Raw genomic sequence first — 20,035 nt, forward strand, 5'->3', positions numbered from 1 at the left:
TCCAGACAGAATGAACCCTATAACCGGCCTTTCAGTATTGCCGAGTTGAGAGCTGCCTTGAACACGTGCAAAAGCACTGCACCGGGACCTGACAGAGTCATGTATGACATGATCAAAAACTTGCATACTGACACACAAGTTACACTACTTACACTTTTCAACACTCTGTGGGCTGCGGGATACCTCCCATCTACATGGAAAGAGGCGATTGTGGTTCCTGTCCTGAAGCAGGGAAAAGACCCCTCCTTGGTAGCAAGTTATCGTCCGATAGCTCTTACAAATTGTCTGTGTAAGCTTTTTGAAAAAAAATGATTAGTCAGACTCATACACTTCCTTTAACTCAACAATATACTCGATCCCTATCAGTGTGGCTTCAGACAAGGGCGGTCAACACCCGATCATCTTGAACGCATCGAAGGATACATTTGCGATGCCTTTGCACACAAACAGTATTTCCTCTCAATATTCCTCGATATGGAGAAGGCATATGATACAACATGGGGGCGTTACGGGATCTTGCGAGACTTGTCGGGAATGGGCATCTGTGGAAATATGTTGAAAATAGCTCAAAGCTCTTTGTCCAATCGTGCCTTCCATGTAAAAGTCGGCAATGCACTATCACGTCCTTTCACGCAGGAAACTGGTGTACCCCAGGGAGGCGTGCTCAGCTGCACTCTCTTTACCGTTAAGATGAACACACTACGTGCTTCACTACCACCTGCCATTTTTTATTCCGTATACGCAGACGATATACATATAGGCTTCAAATGCTGCAACCTCATAGTATGCGAAAGACAGGTTCAGCAGTGCTTGAACAAGGTGTCCAAATGGGCAGACCAAAATGGATTTAAAGTCAACCCCCACAAATCTTCTTGTGTTCTCTTCACAAGAAAGAGAGGCCTGGTCCCAGATCCTTGCGTAGAACTGGGCGGATAACAAATTGCTGTAAACAAAGATCACAAATTTCTTGGTGTTATACTTGACTCCAGGCTTACTTTTATTCCTCATATAAAACATCTTAAAGAAAAATGTTTTAGAACAATGAACTTACTTAAAATCCTATCCCACACAACGTGGGGTAGCGACAGACAGTGTTTATTGAATATTTACAGGAGCCTAGTTCGATCACGGTTAGATCATGGTGCCGTAGTATATCACTCTGCCGCACCGAGCGCATGTAAGATGTCAGACCCCGTTCACCATCTGGGTATCCGTCTGGCCACTGGCGCATTTAGGACAAGCCCTGTTGAAAGACTATATGTAGAGTCGGATGAGTGGCCACTCCATCTTCAGAGAACAAACATCAGCTTAACGTATTTTCTCAAGGTTCGCTCTAATAAGGAACATCCGTGTTTCAAGACCGTTAACGACTTGACGTGTGAAACACTTTTTCATAATAGACCCTCCATGAGACTTCCTTTCTCACTGCGTGCAAGAGAACTTAGTATGGAAATGGATGTTCCAGTTCTCCAATATCACTTAATGCTTCCAGCTAAGCTAGTACCGCCCTGGGAGTGGCAGGTGATAGACTGGGATGTATCCTTTGTGGAGGTCACAAAGCACGCTCCTGACCTCGAAATCGCTATGCAATTCCGTGAGCTTCAATCGAAATACTGCTGTTCTGTATTCTACACAGATGCATCAAAATCACATTCTGGTGTATCTTATGCTGCTGTTGGTCCCTCTTTTTCTAAATCTGATGTATTGAACCCCTTAACGAGTATCTTCACTGCAGAAACCTATGCCGTACTGTCTGCAGTAAAACATATAAATAAATTAAAACTCGACAGAGCAATAGTATTTAGACTTGTTAAGCCTTGTAAAAGCGCTGAACTCTTTACAAAAGCATACAAATCCTGTTTTCATTGAACTTTAGTCGCTCTTATGCAATATTTATCTATCACATAGACACGTAGTGGTATCCGGCGTGCCTGGCAATAGGGGCATCGAGGGTAATGTGTTAGCTGACAAAATGGCCACATCACTCACATCACTAACCACTTTTCCTACCGCTGCTGTCCCTGTCACAGATCTGAGGCCTTTGTTAAGAAGGACGCTGCGACAACACTGGCAGCGCATGTGGAACGCAAAAACAAATAATAAACTGCACGTTATAAAGCCACAGTTAGGTTTTTGGCCCTCTTCAGCAACATCGCGGCGAACAGGTGTCTTATTCTGTCGCCTCAGAATAGGGCACATATTTGGCACCCACAATTTTCTGCTTACTGGAAATGAACCACCAACCTGTGGTCGGTGCGGTGACAGGCTGACCGTCCTCCACGTCCTCTTGGAGTGTCGGAAAGCCGAATCTGAAAGAAAGAAACATTTTCCACTTGCATACCGTTATTACATCCCCCTACACCCGGCTATGTTTCTCGGTAAGGAACCGCTCTTTAACACCAAGGCAGTCCTCAACTTCTTAAATGATGTCGTTCTGCACGTTATAAGCCCATTAAATACGTAGAGCATCCTCGCTCCAGAGGATGCCGCGGCGATAATTGTTTTGCATAGCACATATGCCTGCAGGCCCTTGTGTTTCAAGGGCTCTAAGGAGGCAGTAGTGCTCTAGCATTTCTTACAACCTGATATTTTTTACCTGTCGTATCAATCTATTTAAATTCATATTGGTGTTCATAGTACACGTCAAACCTCATCGCCATATTCTTATTATACAAATTTTACGCACTTTAGAGCGACAATTTTTAAGGCCCCTTTACAGCCACGTCACACCATCTTCATAGAACTCATAATTACACTACGAACTCATTACCACGGAGATGACGCTCTTTGACCATACTGGCCCTTGCGCCATAAAACATCAAATATCATCATTGAATGCGCACAATGTGTTGATTCGGAGCGGTGCTGAGAGTAGCGTTGCTTCGGAGAGCAAGAGTGCGCCTGTGTAGCATACTTCATTTTGTGGCTTTTACTTGAAAAGCTTCAAAATAACCAATCTGGGAATCGTGCGTGGCGTGCAACAAGTCAGTATTTTGATGGGGGATCTGAAAACCTGTTGTAGATATATTGAACATAAATAACCTAATTCAATTGTTTAATTTTAACAAAGTAATTATTCGAGCGAAAGACAGAATAGCTTTTGTAGTGTTTTGGTAGTATGTTTATCTATCTATCTATCTATCTATCTATCTATCTATCTATCTATCTATCTATCTATCTATCTATCTATCTATCTATCTATCTATCTATCTATCTATCCGTTCGTCTGTCCGTACGTCCGTCTGTCTGTCATTGTGCACGTATTATCCATATCACATTTTTTTCCTGTCAGTTTTTTCTGATATAGCCTCCTGCAACTTCGTCCGATTTCCTGCAACAAATACACAAACGTGTTATTCAGCGAGTCCAGCGTACGTCCGGGTCAGATAAGCCAGCCAATGAACAGCGCCTAAGATGCTCATAACAATGGCAGAAAATACGTATACAATGACGCTATGATCGCGACCAGATGCGGGGGAGAAGGTCAGCTAACCGCCGTGGTTGCTCAGTACCTATGGTGTTCGGCTGCAGAGCATGAGGTTGCGGGATCGAATCCCGACCACGGCGGCCGCATTTCGATGGAGCCGAAATGCGAAAACACCCGTGTACCTAGATTTAGGTGCACGTTGTAGAACAGCAGGTGGTCGAAATTTCCGGACTCCTCCACTACGAATTGTCTCATAATCTGAAAGTGGTTCTGGCACGTAAAACCCCATAATATAACTTTAATTAGAAAGTCTGCTCTTGCACATGCGCTGCTATCGTCCGCGCAAGTGCTCAGCATGTATTCCGTAAGATAACGATTCGCCATAGCAAAGTACATTCGAATGTAATGTTTGAGACGTAAAGGACACTACGTGGGCATAGGTAGAGATGTTAAGAATAATGAGAAAAGCAGTGGCAGATTACTAAACATCGCGTTGTGAAACTTAGGGGCACACCTATATATGGGTATTAAGGCGCCAAAAAAGGGACATGAAGATAAACACCTAAACAAGATGGCGTTTGTCCTCTTTACGCGTTTATCTTCGTTTTCAGTCTTTCGCATCCTAATTCTTGTAGTAGTACCTCTGAGTAATTAGCTCAAACAAAATTTAGGGGTACCATGTTGTTTCAACGGAACGTCAAATCGACGGCTTATTGTGAGGTTCATCGGTTCAACACTGTGTAAAAATAACGCTTTGTTTTGGGAGATAGTTATTTTCTGAGGGCACCGAAGACAATTTTAAATTTCTACCAATAGTTATTTGTTCTGTATAGTTGCCTACGGGCACATGAAACTTTCGCAGCTTGCGAACTGCTCCGCGTATCACGACAAAGCTTCGCAGCAATGAAACCTCTCGAGGCAGCCCCAGGTTGCAAGAATTTTGAAGTTGTAGACGCGTTCACGGTGTTGTATGAACTATGTTAAAATGCACTCGGAGCAGCTAAAATGGTGAGTCGAGTACATTGAGTATATTTCATAACTGTAGCGGAAAGCGAACGGCTAACATGTTTGCTTCGGTGTTTCTGCAACTAAAATGGGCAGCCTCTGTGCTAACAATATAAAAAACAGAAATTCTACTTGAAAGTCACTATGTGTTGTGGCGAGGGAAGCGCAGAAAACTAGGTGGGGTGATGAAATTAGGAAATTTGCAAGTGCAAGTTGGAAACGGCTAACGTGAGACCGGGGTAATTGGAGTTCGCGGAGATAGACCTTCGTCATGCAGTGGATATATATATATATATATATATATATATATATATATATATATATCATAATGACGATGATGAGGAGGAGGAGGAGAGGAGGACAACGACTACGACATGGTAATTTGATAAGTAAGTAGTCGGTCGGTAAACGAATATAAACTGGTCATACTACAATGTGGCTACTGTGTCTGCGGTATGCTCAGTCGTTGAGTGGAGGGTACCCTATTGCAGAGGTGCAGCGGTGGCGTAGAGGTAGAACACCCGTCTCGCGTGCAAGAGGTCCGTGGTTCGAATCCCGGTGCCGCGCAATTTTCCCCCGGTTTAAGAAAAAATCCGCGTGTTGATAAAATTGCATAAACAGGCCTGGAGTGTGGCCTGATCCCGGTGACCAGAACCGGTAACGCACTCCCTCACCAGAGCAGGATTGGCCACCCTGGTGCAGAACTTGGCCACAACCTCCTATATGAACACAACAATCAAACCCCGGCCCTCAGTCCCCAGCAGCTGCGAAGCAACTGACCACGGCGGCGGTCAGACCTGCGACGCTGCAGAGGGTGCTAAGAATCCCTGGCTCCGGACAGGCCGCCATTGGAATATGAACCTGGCAACGCTTAACGCTAGAACGTTATCTAGTGAGGCGAGTCTAGCAGTGCTATTGGAGGAATTAGAGGGCAGTAATGGGATATAATAGGGCTCAGTGAAGGTAGAAGGCCAAAAGAAGCACATACAGTGCTAAAAAGCGGGCACGTCCTGTACTACCGGGGCTTAGCGGAGAGACGAGAACTAGGAGTCCGATTCCTGATTAATAAGAACATAGCTGGTAAAATACAGGAATTCTATAGCATTAACGAGAGGGTGGCAGGTCTGTATGTGAAACTTAATAAGAGGTACAAAATGAAGGTTGTACAGATCTACGCCCCTACATCCCGTCATGATGACCAGGAGGTCGAAAGCTTCTATGAAGACGTGGAATTGGCGATGGGTTAAGTCAAAACAAAATACAGTATACTGATGGGCGACTTCAATGCCAAGGTAGGCAAGAAGCAGGCTGGAGGCAAGGCAGTGGGGGAACATGGCATAGGCACTAGGAATAGCAGGGGAGAGTTATTAGTAGAGCTTGTGGAACAGAATAATATGCGGATAATGAATACCTTCTTCCGCAAGCGAGATAGCCGAAAGTGGATGTGGAGCAGCCCGAACGGCGAAACTAGAAATGAAATAGACTTCATACTCTGCGCTAACCCTGGCATCATACAAGATGCGGACGTGCTCAGCAAGGTGCGCTGCAGTGACCATAGGATGGTAAGAACTCGAGTTAGGCTAGACCTAAGGAGGGAACGGAAGCAACTGGTACATAAGAAGTCGATCAATGAGTTAGCGGTAAGAGGGAAAATAGAGGAATTCCAGATCAAGCTACAGAACAGGTATTCGGCTTTAACTCAGGAAGAGGACCTTGGTGTTGAAGCAATGAACGACAATCTTGTGGGCATCATTAAGGAGTGTGCAATAGAAGTCGGTGGTAACTCCTTTAGACAGGATACAAGTAAGCTATCACAGGAGACGAAAGATCTGATCAAGAAACGCCAATGTATGAAAGCCTCTAACCCTACAGCTAGAATAGAACTGGTAGAACTTTCGAAGTTAACCAACAAGCGAAAGACAGCTGACATAAGGAAGTATAATATGGAAAGAATTGAACATGCTCTCAGGAACGGAGGAAGCTTAAATACAGTGAAGAAGAAACTAGGAATTGGCAAGAATCAGATCTATGCGTTGAGAAACAAAGCCGGCAATATCATTACTAATATGGATGAGATAGTTCAAGTGGCTGAGGAGTTCTATAGAGATTTATACAGTACCAGTGGCACCCACGACGATAATGGAATAGAGAATAGTCTAGAAGAATTCCAAATCCCACAGGTAACGCCGGAAGAAGTAAAGAAAGCCTTGGGAGCTATGCAAATGGGGAAGGCAGCTGGGGAGGATCAGGTAACAGCAGATTTGTTGAAGGATGGTGGGCAGATTGTTCTAGAGAAACTGGCCACCCTGTATACGCAATGCCTCATGACTTCGAGCGTACCGGAATCTTGGAAAAACGCTAACATAATCTTAATCCATATGAAAGGGGACGCCAAAGACTTGAAAAATTATAGACCGATCAGTTTACTGTCCGTTGCCTACAAAGTATTTACTAAGGTAATTGCAAATAGAATCAGGAACACCTTAGACTTCCGTCAAGCAAAGGAGCAGGCAGGATTCCGTAAAGGCTACTCAACAATAGACCATATTCACGCTATCAATCAGGTGATAGAAAAATGTGCGGAATATAACCAACCTTTATATATACCTTTCATTGATTACGAGAAAGTGTTTGATTCAGTCGAAACCTCAGCAGTCATGGAGGCATTGCGGAATCAGGGTGTAGACGACCCGTATGTAAAAATACTGAAAGATATCTATAGCGGCCCCACAGCCACCGTAGTCCTCCATAAAGAAAGCAACAAAATCCCAATAAGGAAAGGCGTCAGGCAGGGAGATACGATCTCTCCGATGCTATTCACAGCGTGTTTACAGGAGGTATTCAGAGACGTGGATTGGGAAGAATTGGGGATAAGAGTTAATGGAGAATACCTTAGTAACTTGCGATTCACTGATGATATTGCCTTGCTTAGTAACTCAGGGGACCAACTGCAATGCATGCTCACTGACCTGGAGAGGCAAAGCCGAAGGATGGGTCTAAAAATTAATCTGCAGAAAATTAAAGTAATGTTTAACAGTCTCGGACGGGAACAGCAGTTTACAATAGGTAGTGAGGCACTGGAAGTAGTAAGGGAATACATCTACTTAGGACAGGTAGTGACTGCGGATCCGGATCATGAGACTGAAATAATCAGAAGAATAAGAATGGGCTGCGGTGCGTTTGGCAGGCGTTCTCCGATCATGAACAGCAGGTTGCCATTATCCCTCAAGAGAAAAGTTTATAACAGCTGTGTCTTACCAGTACTCACGTACGGGGCAGAAACCTGGAGGCTTACGAAAAGGGTCCTACCTAAATTGAGGACGACGCAACGAGCTATGGAAAGAAGAATGATAAGTGTAACGTTAAGGGATAAGAAAAGAGCAGATTGGGTGAGGGACCAAACGCGAGTTAATGATATCTTAATTGAAATCAAGAAAAGGAAATGGGCATGGGCAGGGCACCTAATGAGGAGGGAAGATAACCGCTGGTCATTAAGAGTTACGGAATGGATTCCAAGGGAAAAAAAGCGTTGCAGAGGGCGGCAGAAAGTTAGGTGGGTGGATGAGATTAAGAAGTTTGCAGGGACAACATGGCCACAATTAGTACATGACCGGCGTAGATGGAGAAGTATGGGAGAGGCCTTTGCCCTGCAGTGGGCATAACCAGGCTGATGACGATGATGACCCTATTGCTGCGAATACGAAATTGCTACAAGAACCGGTAAACGGTCTTTGCCGGGAGAGTGGCTCGAGCCTCTAAAACCGCGTACTTAATAAACGCCGCGGACGTTCTGTTTGTGAGGGATCTGCTTCGCAGGAATATGGGATACGGTGAATAGAAGACCAGCATACCACGCTTTTTATGCCTCATGGTACATTCACGAACACACCTTTAAAGTGAGCCTTGTCGGCGGGGACAAAAACACTTACGCTTAACAATATATGGGATGCGCCTACAGAGGATATGCACTTCGCATGCAATATGCACCGCTTAATTTCTTGACAACACTGTATAAACCAGTAAATATCGTTTGGCCTATGCGACAGTCATACAGTCTACTCAATTCGCGAAGAAATTCAAACGAGCGTGCCCAATATATCGGTGGTTTTTTTGTACAATGTACAACTATAGATTTATTTACAGGACAAATATCTTTTAAGACCATCCTCTGTGCAACACATCAAAATATCTTATCGTCATAATGGTTATATAACGTTCTCATGTATTATCGAACGGTCAAAAAGTGTTGTCGCGGGTGAATATAGTCAAGTCTTTTTGTGCATTTTTTGTCGCAGCTGCGTGTACACTGATACGCCGACGCCAGAACCGGAACCAGCAGCAAGGAAGAAAAGATTGTAAGCATTTCGTACGGCGAAAAGCAGCTCATTTGAGGTGTTTGCGACACATGTTTACTTTAAGTTCCTCTATCTTATTAATAATAGACAAATATTTATTTATTTATTTATTTATATATATATATTTACTTATTTATTTATTTATTTATTACGTTTTAAATTTATTGTATTGTCAGGGACATTAGCATTAAAGAGGGAAGCGGGGGAAAACTTCAACATATCATGCGCACAAAACTTGTCAATAACAAACCAAATATTAATATTCACAATTTTTGCCAATCATATATCAGTCTTCTAATTCACAGTTCTAACAACCCTATTTTATAAATTTTAATATACATAAAGTACTAAATAATATTGGCACCTAATTGTTTGTATGTTATAAATAGAAAAAGAAGAGATTCAGACAATGCTAATGAAAGCATGACAAAAACATGAAACCTTAGCCAGGAAGTTCACAAGGATGGCTTGTTGGGCTAGTTGGTATAAATCACCTTAACGGGTTAACAGCGCACACGGGGACAGAGTGACCAACAGCAGGACACAGCGCTAAACTGTGCCCGCTGTTAACCCTAAGATACGTAGCCAGGACTAGCTTCGCTAAATAAATTTTCAGGACCTGACTTGTACGCAACGTAAATCTGTCAGAAAATCTGCGTAATATAACCTATTGCTGAACGACGAATATATTGACCGCTAAGACATGTCTGCAACATGCATAGGCATGCGCAGTCATCGAGCGATCGCCTAGTCAATGCGCAGGAGGAAAAAATACCTTTAGGTGTCGCGCGTATACCCTAATTGGTAATAAAGTTGAAAATTTTCAAGGCGAAGTTTGCAATGACAAACTCTCGCCTTAGTTTTATTTTAGTGTAAACGAACGAGAAGGCACAAAGAAACTACATTCAAGGCGTTAGAGAGCAATGAGTATGGGAAAGCCAACCAGCAATTTGCTGTTTTCAGATGGCTGACGTCCTCTTCAGCAAGAATATGGATCACCTGCAGCAAATGCTTAGTGTTTTGAACAGGCCGTACACGGGAAGGATTAAAATAACTACGAGAAAAGCAATAGCAGTGTTAGCCCTTTCTGGTTCCTTTTTATTACTTGAGTGTGGAATTTATCAATCAAGCATTTCAGTCGCAAAACACAACCAAAAAAGAGAAACATTCGCAGCTCAGTTTTCGGCTGCATATCAAATATGTTCTCATGAATGGAATGCACATAATGGCGTTGGACGTGGCGTATAGTTGTTTGCACTTCTTGTGGATCATATCGGGGTGAGGTACGACCGGTACAACCGCAACATATCTTATTTTCTTATATGTATATATACATATATATATATATATATATATATATATATATATATATATAGGAGCGTGGTGTGAGTGCGCTTAGGATACGGCATAGATGCCTAATCTGATCTCGATGAGACGCGCGAACAGCTGCAAACTATTTTGGAGAACAGCGCTTGTCATTGGTACGAGCTTAACAACTTTTGTAATTAGACATGCTTACGCTCAGATGATTAAATGTTAGTTTGGGGCCCTATAACGTAAACCTATTCCAATATGTACTTTTTCCAATCTCTTGACGTCAAATTCGCGTAACCGCCAACGCAAGCACCGGGCGGTCACCCGCAGGGTTGTCTGAACAGACCAACCAAACGCTCTCCTCGTTCATAGGAGGTCACTTTTGTTTGCTTGAAAAACGAATAGCATTGCCTACGCTGAGCGGCTTGTCTTATCTAAATGGCTCACAAGAGGCGAGGAGCATGCTCAAGTGCAGAGGGATTCAATGGAGCCGAGCCACTGCACTGAAAGTCGATAACCGGTTGAAGGAGGTGGTGCCGGCGTCTGCGATTGGTCCGCTTTCCCTTACTTAGCTTGCGGTGGCTCGTCGAAAATCGCGGCGGCATGCAACAGAAGCTTAAGAATGACGCTGAAACGGATCCTCAGCCAAGAGTTGGCAGAAGGAGGTCGTAAATGTGCCGAAAGAGCTCGAAAACGTTAATGGTCCGCTTTCCCTTACTTAGCTTGCGATGGCTCGTCGAAAATCGCGGCGGCATGCAACGGAAGCTTATGACGCTGAAACGGATCCTCAGCCAAGAGTTGGCAGAACGAGGTCGTAAATGTGCCGAAAGAGCTCGAAAACGTTGCTGGTCCGCTTTCCCTTACTTAGCTTGCGGTGGCTCGTCGAAAATCGCGGCGGCATGCAACGGAATCTTAAGAATGACGCTGAAACGAATCCTCAGCCAAGAGTTGGCAGAACGAGGTCGTAAATGTGCCTAAAGAGCTCGAAAACGTTACTGGTCCGCCTTCCCTTACTTATCTTGCGGTGGCTCATCGAAAATCGTGGCGGCATGCAAAGGAAGCTTAAGAATGACGCTGAAACGGATCCTCAGCCAAGAGTTGGCAGATCGAGGCCGTAAATGTGCCGAAAGAGCTCGAAAACTTTACGCGGCCATGCGAAAAGATTTACTAAACGTAATAAAACCCATGCTCTCCAGCAGCTGCGAGTCCCCAGTGCCTGAGCGATCAGCGGTAGCCATCTTTTATTCCTTTCGGAATGGGGCAGCGTGGGTCTATTTAGAAGAAAATTGAGTTTTCTGCGGCATAATAATGCATGTTTATCGAGCACACGTCACTTTGACGCGGTGAGCTTTTGCGTTTGTGTGACGTCGCGTGACAGGCAGGTGAAGTGGGTGCAGCCTGAAAGCTTTTGACCAATAGCCGGGGGCTAATGACGAATAGGCGTCAAATCAGAAATAACTGTTCTTTCTTTTTTCGGTCAAGTCATGCATAATCAGTCCGTACACGTCATATCAGATCGGGAGATATCGCTGTTTTCGTGACGTTGCGTGACAGACAGGTGAAGGGGGGAGGTTGGCCCAAAAAAGTTTTTGACCAATCGCGGAGGGCTGATTACAGAATTGGAATAGAAAAGTTTGGAATAGTTTTACTTTATAGCACCCTTGTTGTTTGTATTTCTCCGTATCAGATAATTGTTGCAGAGTGTTGGGAATCTTGCAGAATTCTTTGTATCAGAAAGGCTTGAGAAGCATGGCGATAAGGAGAAAGAATCCTTGCTTTAATAATTTCTTCATGCAGTGTGGAGTAAGGTTTACTTAAATTCCAACAAACTCACAGCGGGGAAGCTCAGCTGTGGCTCATTTGGCAGGAATGGTACTGTTCTATTTGCAGTAATATCCTTTTACAATTGCGTTTACCCACTTTATATCACCAGACAAAAGAATGGAATTATTGATCGTTCTTGAAATAGAAGAACAACTCGTTCGCGTATTGTCACCTGGCTTTGTCACCATAAATAAATATGCAACATGTAAACGCGTCAAAAGAAACGTTATTCATCATTTCAAGGAAAGGGTGGAGCGAGGGAAACTGTTTGGGCGATATTTAAGGCGTGTGTAGACATTGAACTAAATGTTCAACCATTTTCTTTTGCAGTATTAATTACTACGATCGTTCGCCAGACGACGACGATTTTAATATATATATCAAAATAATGAAGGCACACGGACACGAAGAGAAACCAGTGTCCAAAATCAAAGACCAAGCAAAACCAGAGATTGAAGTAAGCTCCAGTGGAGAGATCATCATCTGGTACGATGACGGGAGCAAAGTAGATGCTAAGAAAAGCCCGAAAGGCGGAAAAGACGAGGACAAACAAAAAGAGAAGGAAGAGCGTAAAGGGAAGTCTGGCACCAATGAAAAGCAAATAGGCATGCACGAAGACGACCACCTTGATAAGACAAAAACCACGGCCAAGAAGGAACCCTCCGCAACAGCTGAAAATAAAGGACGCGGACGGGGTGAACGTTCCCCGAAAAAAGAGCTATCGCGAAAATTAAGCTCTGCTGCGCACGGAGAGAAAACGCCCGGGCTTGGCGGGAAGAAAGCGAAGGAAACGAAGGGCGAAAGTTCACCGAAAAGGGAAGAGGACGCCCGGAAGTCGAGCTTGGACGCGCACGGCGAAAGGGGCGGGAAAGAAAGGAAGGGCGGCCAGCTGAAGAAGGGGAAGCGAAGCTTGTCTTTGGGTGGTCATGAAAGCAAAAAAAGTCATTTGGATGGAAAAAAGGCAAAGGACAATGCGGCAGCTGCGCCGAAGGACAAGGAGCACACAGATGTAAAGGAACGGGGTGAAGGGGAAGACTCGATCCAGTCCAAGCATAAGGACAAAGGAGAAAAGAAGGGAAATGAGGAAGAAAAAAGAGAAGGGACGAAGCAGAAGCAAGGCGGTTCCCGTCGGAAAAAATCAACCACCGATGTGCGAGCGCTCCTCTACGAGCCTCCGCAAAGCGGAGTTGCAAGAGCTCTCCGCGCCATATCCCAGAGGGCGCTGCCACGTGGTCTGGGATCCAGTGTGCTTAACAGCATCACCAACAGTAGCGTGAACCTGGCCAGAAGTCTGTTCAGCCGCTACCAGAACGTGCGAGGTGACTCTGAGGAGGAAGGCCAATCACCAGAGCCGTTTTCGCCTTGACCCTCGTGGCCAATGTGCGTCAGTGTGCTAAAGGACATGCGACCGGCGCCACGAGGGGTTATATTGCAAAACATATTAACATCTTGGACAAACAAACATCTTGGACTTTTCTTTGTTGCTTCGTATATCCGTAATATATGAAAAACGGGCTACCTTTTGCGCCTTATGATCAACCCAGCTACCGCAGACCAGGTCACTGAGTGTCTTTGTTTTTCTGAAAGACAAAGTATTATATTAAGGCGAAAAGATGTCAACGTATTTCCTGAACTTGTTTACTTGTGTCTTACATAGTCTCATGCTATTGCATTCTGTCAAAACTATTAGTCCCTTCAAAACCTGCACGTTCACAAACTCTAGATCCCTTTTGTTATATTCGTAGTTTATACTGCCATCATCGTACCACCAGTTTGTGGTACGTCTTACGGTTGCTTCATGAAATGGCAATATCATAACGGAACATCAGTTCATCACTCGCAATAAATACCTCGTTCGGTCTACAAGTTTACCGTGTAACCGTCCCTGACCAAAGTGGTGGCAACAGATGACTTATGAACCGAATGTATATGAAAGAACCCCTACCTTATTGTTATGCAACGATCTTGTTTTTACTTTTGCATCACATTGTTTTGTATGCTGATAATTGCGATGCAGCTATGAAATGGAGAGCTCCACAGGAAAGGGTGCGGTTATTTGAAAGGCAGCGACTTTTATTTCTCCATGATTGATTAATTGTTGCTTTTTCCGCCTTCTGGTTAAATGTTCATGAATGCTGCTTGAGAAACTGCCACACATGCGGCAGCTTTTCTAAAGCCCACTACGGTACGCAATGGCAAAACAGAATACACCTTACAGACAGTGGCGACAGCAGTTGTACCCCAACGATTACCGTCAGCATATGAACAGTAAGAAATCTGAGCGTTCGATTTTAAAGCTGTAAACATTGCTGTCGTCTTTCGTGCCTTAAAGAAGCAGCTTGCCTTGGCAGTGCGTCTGTAAAACTCCATCCACACGGCACACTTTCAATCGCTATCTATTTTGATTGGAGTCTCTATCACAGTTGGCTCGCTTGCGCAACTCGCCCCAAAGAGCCAATCGCGATGGAGAAATTTTATTCCGGTCGTGCTCATTGGCGATCTTAAGTGTGACAGCGTTATAGGTGCCATCAATAAATTTTGTGGTTTGAATAAAACAACCCAAAAAAAAACGTTACTAATGTACTCTTCATTGCAACAACCTATTATAATCCCTGTGTCCGCATGTGCGCACACAAGCAGCGCTGCCACAGCAAAGCATGGGCATACATAGTGAGCAAGTGACTGAGAATTGTTAAAAGAAAATGCTAATTAAAATAATTCTGAATATTGCTCAATACTGGCTGCATAGAAATGTTTTTCCGAGCGTGAAAGACGCCCGCTACCATACGCCAAATCGCCGCGCCACTGGCAGCGCCAGTCAAAATACATTACCTTTATAGTGTCCAGCAACGTCGCATATGCATTTCTTTAAGCTTTGGCTAAATTTACGTGGGGCGCCCTGTATATGAAATGCAGATATTTTTATATTCATAACTGTATACTTCATCTGAAAGCTAGAGATTAAGAATAACTAAGTATAGAACCTAAGGTGAAAACAAATTACGTATTTCAGTGCTTTCTGCACCAAATTTACAGCTTTCTAAATAGCAAGTGTAATAAGGGAGAATTGCTACAGTGATCATCGCTACCATGATTATCAAGTTTTCATTTTTTTTAAGTTCACTGGATAGAACACACTTACCACTTAACGTACTTAACGTAACGTAAGTGCACTTAACGCACTTGTGCGTAAGTGCACCAGGCCTTGCGAATTTTTCTCTATGTGCAGTAAACATACGTTTTGAGGAAACATTTGTTCCCGTGACTGACGATGAAACTCTGATGAAACTTTTTTATGCGAAAGCGTCAAAAAGCCCATTGAACAAAAAAACCGCCATCTTTTGTTAAAGCAGCGACACGGCACCTAAATTCACACTCCCATTGGATTCGACGCCAGGTCACGAGCTGCACCTCGACGGCGCAGAGCGGGCGAAAGGAAACACTTGCTGAAGCAATAGCGCGCCAGCTATTGCGTGAGGGGAGAGGGCATCGCCGCGACGGCACGTCACCCTCACTCTCGGCATGAGCGCTCCTTGACGGAACACAGCTAACGCCTCCTAGATAGCAGGCCTGCGAACGCTGCTTTATGACGTCATGTGTATACTTGAAGCAAAATTTCTATCGTACGCTATCTGAACTGAAAGCTTCAGGTCAGTGCTCCCAAGGAATATTTGCGCAGAAGGATTCCTCCTGTCTAGGGGGATACCCGATAGATTTTACGAACGCCTCCCCTTATGGTTCCTTAATATACGCGGTTTCTTTGTGCTCGTAGCTCTCTCTCGCTCTACCCTCCTTCCGATCTCTTTCTCTTTTTATGTCCGTAGTCCTTCCCCTGTGCAGGGTAGCCAACCTGAACTAACTCTGTTTAACCTCCCCGCCTTTCTTTGTATTCTTTCTATCTACACTTTCAAACTCGACGGAAGGAAAGCGGTGACGTCAAAATCAGCGCGGCTTTGTCGGGATCATCCCATTAAATTCAATGGCAGTCGGGCAAGGAAGCATGGACTAATGGATGGAAGTGCACGGGCGTTATGTTGTCTGGGAGGCGTTGGTAGAACGGGCGAAAGGGAACACCTGCTGCAGTGCTAGGACGCCAGGAAATGCGTGAACAGAGAGGTTATCGCCGCGTCAGTGGCATGTGGCGCCTGAACCTCAGGCTGCTGCTGCTGCTGCTGCTGCTGCTGCTGCTGCTGCTGCTGCTGCTGCTGCTGCTGCTGCTGCTGCTGCTGCTGCTGCTGCTGCTGCTGCTGCTGCTGCTGCTGCTGCTGCTGCTGCTGCTGCTGCTGCTGCTGCTGCTGCTGCTGCTGCTGCTGCTGCTTACTGGCTGCGGCTGCGCGTATCGCTTAGTAAATTACTCGATCTATTTGCGAAGTGTTGTACATATTGAAACATTCTGTATTTGCATGCAGGATGCCACTGCGCTTCGATGATTGATCTTTGCATCCCTTATCAGTGATTTAGCCTTTATTCCTTTTTTGGTGTGGTCTACATCCATGCCTTGACATTTTCATGATATATTTAACTTTGCCTATTTATCCACATTAATTTTGAGATTATCCTGTAGTATGCATGGGCTGGAATATTCTGCAGCGGTGGTGCTTGCTGCAGTATTAGATGTTCTGATCCCGTGATGTGGGTTACCAATGAGGTCCGGCGAGGGCATTTTATTCTTGGTCTTTTAGTTTGCTGGAAATAAAGGTTGAAGCGTTGAACAAACAAACAAACAAACAAATGAATATAAACGAACTGCCTGGTCACATTTCTCAGCTGCTGTTGTGGAGCATCGGCAGTAACTTATTCGGTACACGGATTTTATTTTTCGGTCGTTTCAACTGAAGCATGCGTGTAACACAAATGCGTTTTAGCGCAATATGCGTGAAACACAATGGAGCGTGAAAAAAAATGGAGGACGCTTAAGCTTCGCCTTCAAGAGTGGAGCGTGATTGCGTTATCGCACCCCGTTTGCACCGCCCACTCATTCGCTCGGCGTGCTCTTGAGTCACACAAAGCCGAAACGAGCGCCTGAGCAAGCGGAATGAACCAAAGAACGCGGTGTCTCCGAGGGGAAAACGATCTACGCGAGTCAAACGTCGTGATCGGCACGGATAGCCGGGCCGTGACGCGCCATGAAGGCGGACGCGATCATGGGGCTGACGCCTCGATTCTACGAAGGTTGTGCATGGCGCGGTTGCGTGTGGCGGCACGTGCTTTATGTTGAAAACGATCTGCGATGAGTACAGTCTAGGTGAGCCGACGGCTTCGTGGTTCGTGTGCGCTCTGTTTTCACCGCTTAGCTTGCGTTGAAGCGAAAGGCAGCGGGAAGGTCAATTCGCTCGCTGCAGCTGCCGCTCTTACTCACGCGAGCGTTTCGACAGCGAGTGTCCGTGGTCATCCAGAAAGATGTGTTTATGTTCACCTGTGCTTGCGTGACACCAAGCTTGTTAATTTATTTAGTAAAAGAATATCTACAAATTTATACGGCCGATAAAAGTGATATATTTGCTTCACATACATGTCTAGTAATTTGCTATCACAGTCGATGCTTCGCCTTTCGGGCAAAACTGCGACTGTTTGTATATATTGATGCGAAGGCATCAAATGGCGAATAGAGCGAAAAAATCCAGCGTTTGTTGCGGCTAAACGGCGCCTAAATTCTCATTGGCTGCGCCTCAATAGTTCAGAGCACTCCTGCTGCTTCGATAGAGGGCCAGGTATTGCGTGAGGGAAAGGGCACGGGCCCCACTCTCTCATCACCACTGCGCTTAGTTGCTGGGTGCACCTGCCATCCTAGGTGGCCTCGGCTGCTTCCTTGCTCTCTCGTCGAGCAGGATCTCGGTGGCATGCGGCGTTGGTACTGCAGGTTGCTACTGGAGTGTGAAGCATCTACATCTTCGGTGGCTGCAACCTCGGCAGTAGTGTAACGCGGCCGTCAGACAAACTGCGGGAGAGGAACAATGTAGTAAAACCATGGAAGAAGCAGACATCGTCACCTTGAGTCTCTTCATGGACACTGACGAACGCATCGCGTGATAATAAATGCGCTTGATTTCTACGCAATATTGTCGAAATAATTCTGGTCTACAGCCAACAAGCTAACCTATAAACTGTAGAACAAAATAACCCGCAACAGTTTAATCGGCAATATTGCAGAATTTTGTGTGTTCGCATTCTGTCCTGGTGCATTGCTAGGTGTTAGCTAGCTATATTGCTAGCTGTGCCACTTGAAATGCTTTTACCGCTTTCCCTCAGAAAAACGAGAAATAATTAACAATAACGATCGTTCAGAGTGTTGAGGGTATGTGTCCGTTGTCCTAATTATTTGCAATGTCACGTTGTGACGGGGAAGAATCAGACACTGTCGAAAGTGCTAGGTGATCTATCACTATATTGAGCGAACTCGCTCTAGAAAGACGAGCGACACAAAAAAATACTACAATTGCAGCAAACACAGTTCATCGAACTCGATAGTAATGTCCGTGCACTATTATTGTAAAGCATTCTTGTCTTAGTCAAACGAATTTGTGTCCTCCATCTGGCCATCTTCTGGACTGATAGTAAACATATTCCAGTCTAATGTGCCTCTGGGCTGCCACTGGATATCTGGCACTATGGGCTCCTCTGGCGACTGCGTATGGACCGCTTTTCAACGAACCTCTCAGACGTCAAGTTTAGTGTGTGCCACCGTCGTTCTATTTCACCGCGTGTTTCAACGCTTCCTAACCTTGCGCTAGAAGACACTGCTGCAGTTAAGTACGTTTTTGTTGTTTGAACACATCAATTGAACCCTCTTAAGATGTAGGTCGTCTAAGTTTCTCACATGCGCCAATCTCTAATGAACGTTCTTGGGGCTATCTTGTGTCAATCAGTGTCACAAGAACAACAAATAGCACCTACGTAGTGACGTCTACATAACGTTTCACATCACGTAGAAGTCTACTATATTTCAGTCTGCTTTTGATTTAATGTCCAAATCTCAAAGTACGTTCACTGCAGTGTAATCGCTGACGCTCGCGCACATGAAATATTGCACAGCACTGTCCCCATCCCCTCTTTCGTTATAGAGCTGGCGATAACATTCACGAAATTTCGGATACAGTAGACGGGTTTTGCGGCAAGGAATATCTCTATAACAACAAAAAAAAAACTTGCAGGACGGTTACGAATGTGTAATGCAAATGTTTAAGCGTTATCTGCGGCGCCATTTCGGCATTCTTGCGCTCGACCTGAAGCGATCTGTGAATTTGAACATCACCAGGGGTCATCCCATCCCTGAAGTGATGACGATCCTATCACGGCCACAGCGTGAGGACAACGGCATGAGGATAATTGGATAAAGACGATGGCGTGACGGCGACGGTATGGTCAGAACTCAAAGGCTAAGCTGGAATGACTTCAACCGAACAACCACGACGGCATCATGACGACGACACCAGAATGAATATATTATGACTGTGTGACGAAGGGGCAATGGTGATTATGAAGTGATGACCATGACATAACGACGACAGAGTGGCAACCACCGCTTCACGACAATGAGGTGTCGTCGAGTGTATGATGACGATTGCGTTACAACAACTGCATCGCAAGGATTTGAGATGGTGGTGTGATGCGGCTGCGTCTGCTGCATTTGTTTGGCGTCTCCGGCGCCCCGATTCTGCCTCGACGGCTCAAATCGGAAGGTCGTGGCTTCTAGGACGGTGTGCTTCTAAATCCGCAGCTCGAAATTATGAGCCATCTCAGTTATGTCGCCTTGCTGCTTCCTCCACGGCATGTAATGCAGGACTGCTTTGGCTGATTATGCGTTCCCGCTCGCGATCACGAGTCATACGGATGAATGAAGGGACTGAGAGGCCTGTTTCGTTCATGACACGGAACGATACTCTGGCCGCAAAGCGCAAGATCTAGTATTCCTCATGGGAACCGAGCGTTGTGTCCACATAGTTAGTTTTATATCTAGAGGAGAAGCTGGGCAATGATAGTGGCACTGCGAACGCACCGCCATTTTGCTACTTCTCATTCGTGTAGCGCTAAAAATATTCAAAATGATATGCAAAAACCAGCATTTGCATGTAGCATGTATTGATGGACAATGTGTAAAGTTCATTTTGTA

At 45.0% G+C, this 20,035-nt stretch overlaps 1 protein-coding gene across 1 annotated transcript in view; it reads left to right on the plus strand.

Moving 5' to 3' along the window:
• LOC126524360 (uncharacterized) overlaps positions 1 to 13,874 on the plus strand; it is a 125,808-nt gene extending 111,934 nt beyond the window's left edge. Inside the window, exons 13-14 of the mRNA XM_072286980.1 lie at positions 8,728 to 8,787; positions 12,256 to 13,874. Of these exons, the coding sequence (XP_072143081.1) occupies positions 8,728 to 8,787; positions 12,256 to 13,291 (1,096 nt within the window). The 3' untranslated portion in view covers positions 13,292 to 13,874. The remainder of the gene's footprint in view (positions 1 to 8,727; positions 8,788 to 12,255) is intronic.
• The last annotated feature ends 6,161 nt before the right edge of the window (positions 13,875 to 20,035 follow it).

The sequence above is a fragment of the Dermacentor andersoni genome, chromosome 3 (genome assembly GCF_023375885.2).
Source record: "Dermacentor andersoni chromosome 3, qqDerAnde1_hic_scaffold, whole genome shotgun sequence".
NCBI lineage: Eukaryota > Metazoa > Arthropoda > Arachnida > Ixodida > Ixodidae > Dermacentor > Dermacentor andersoni.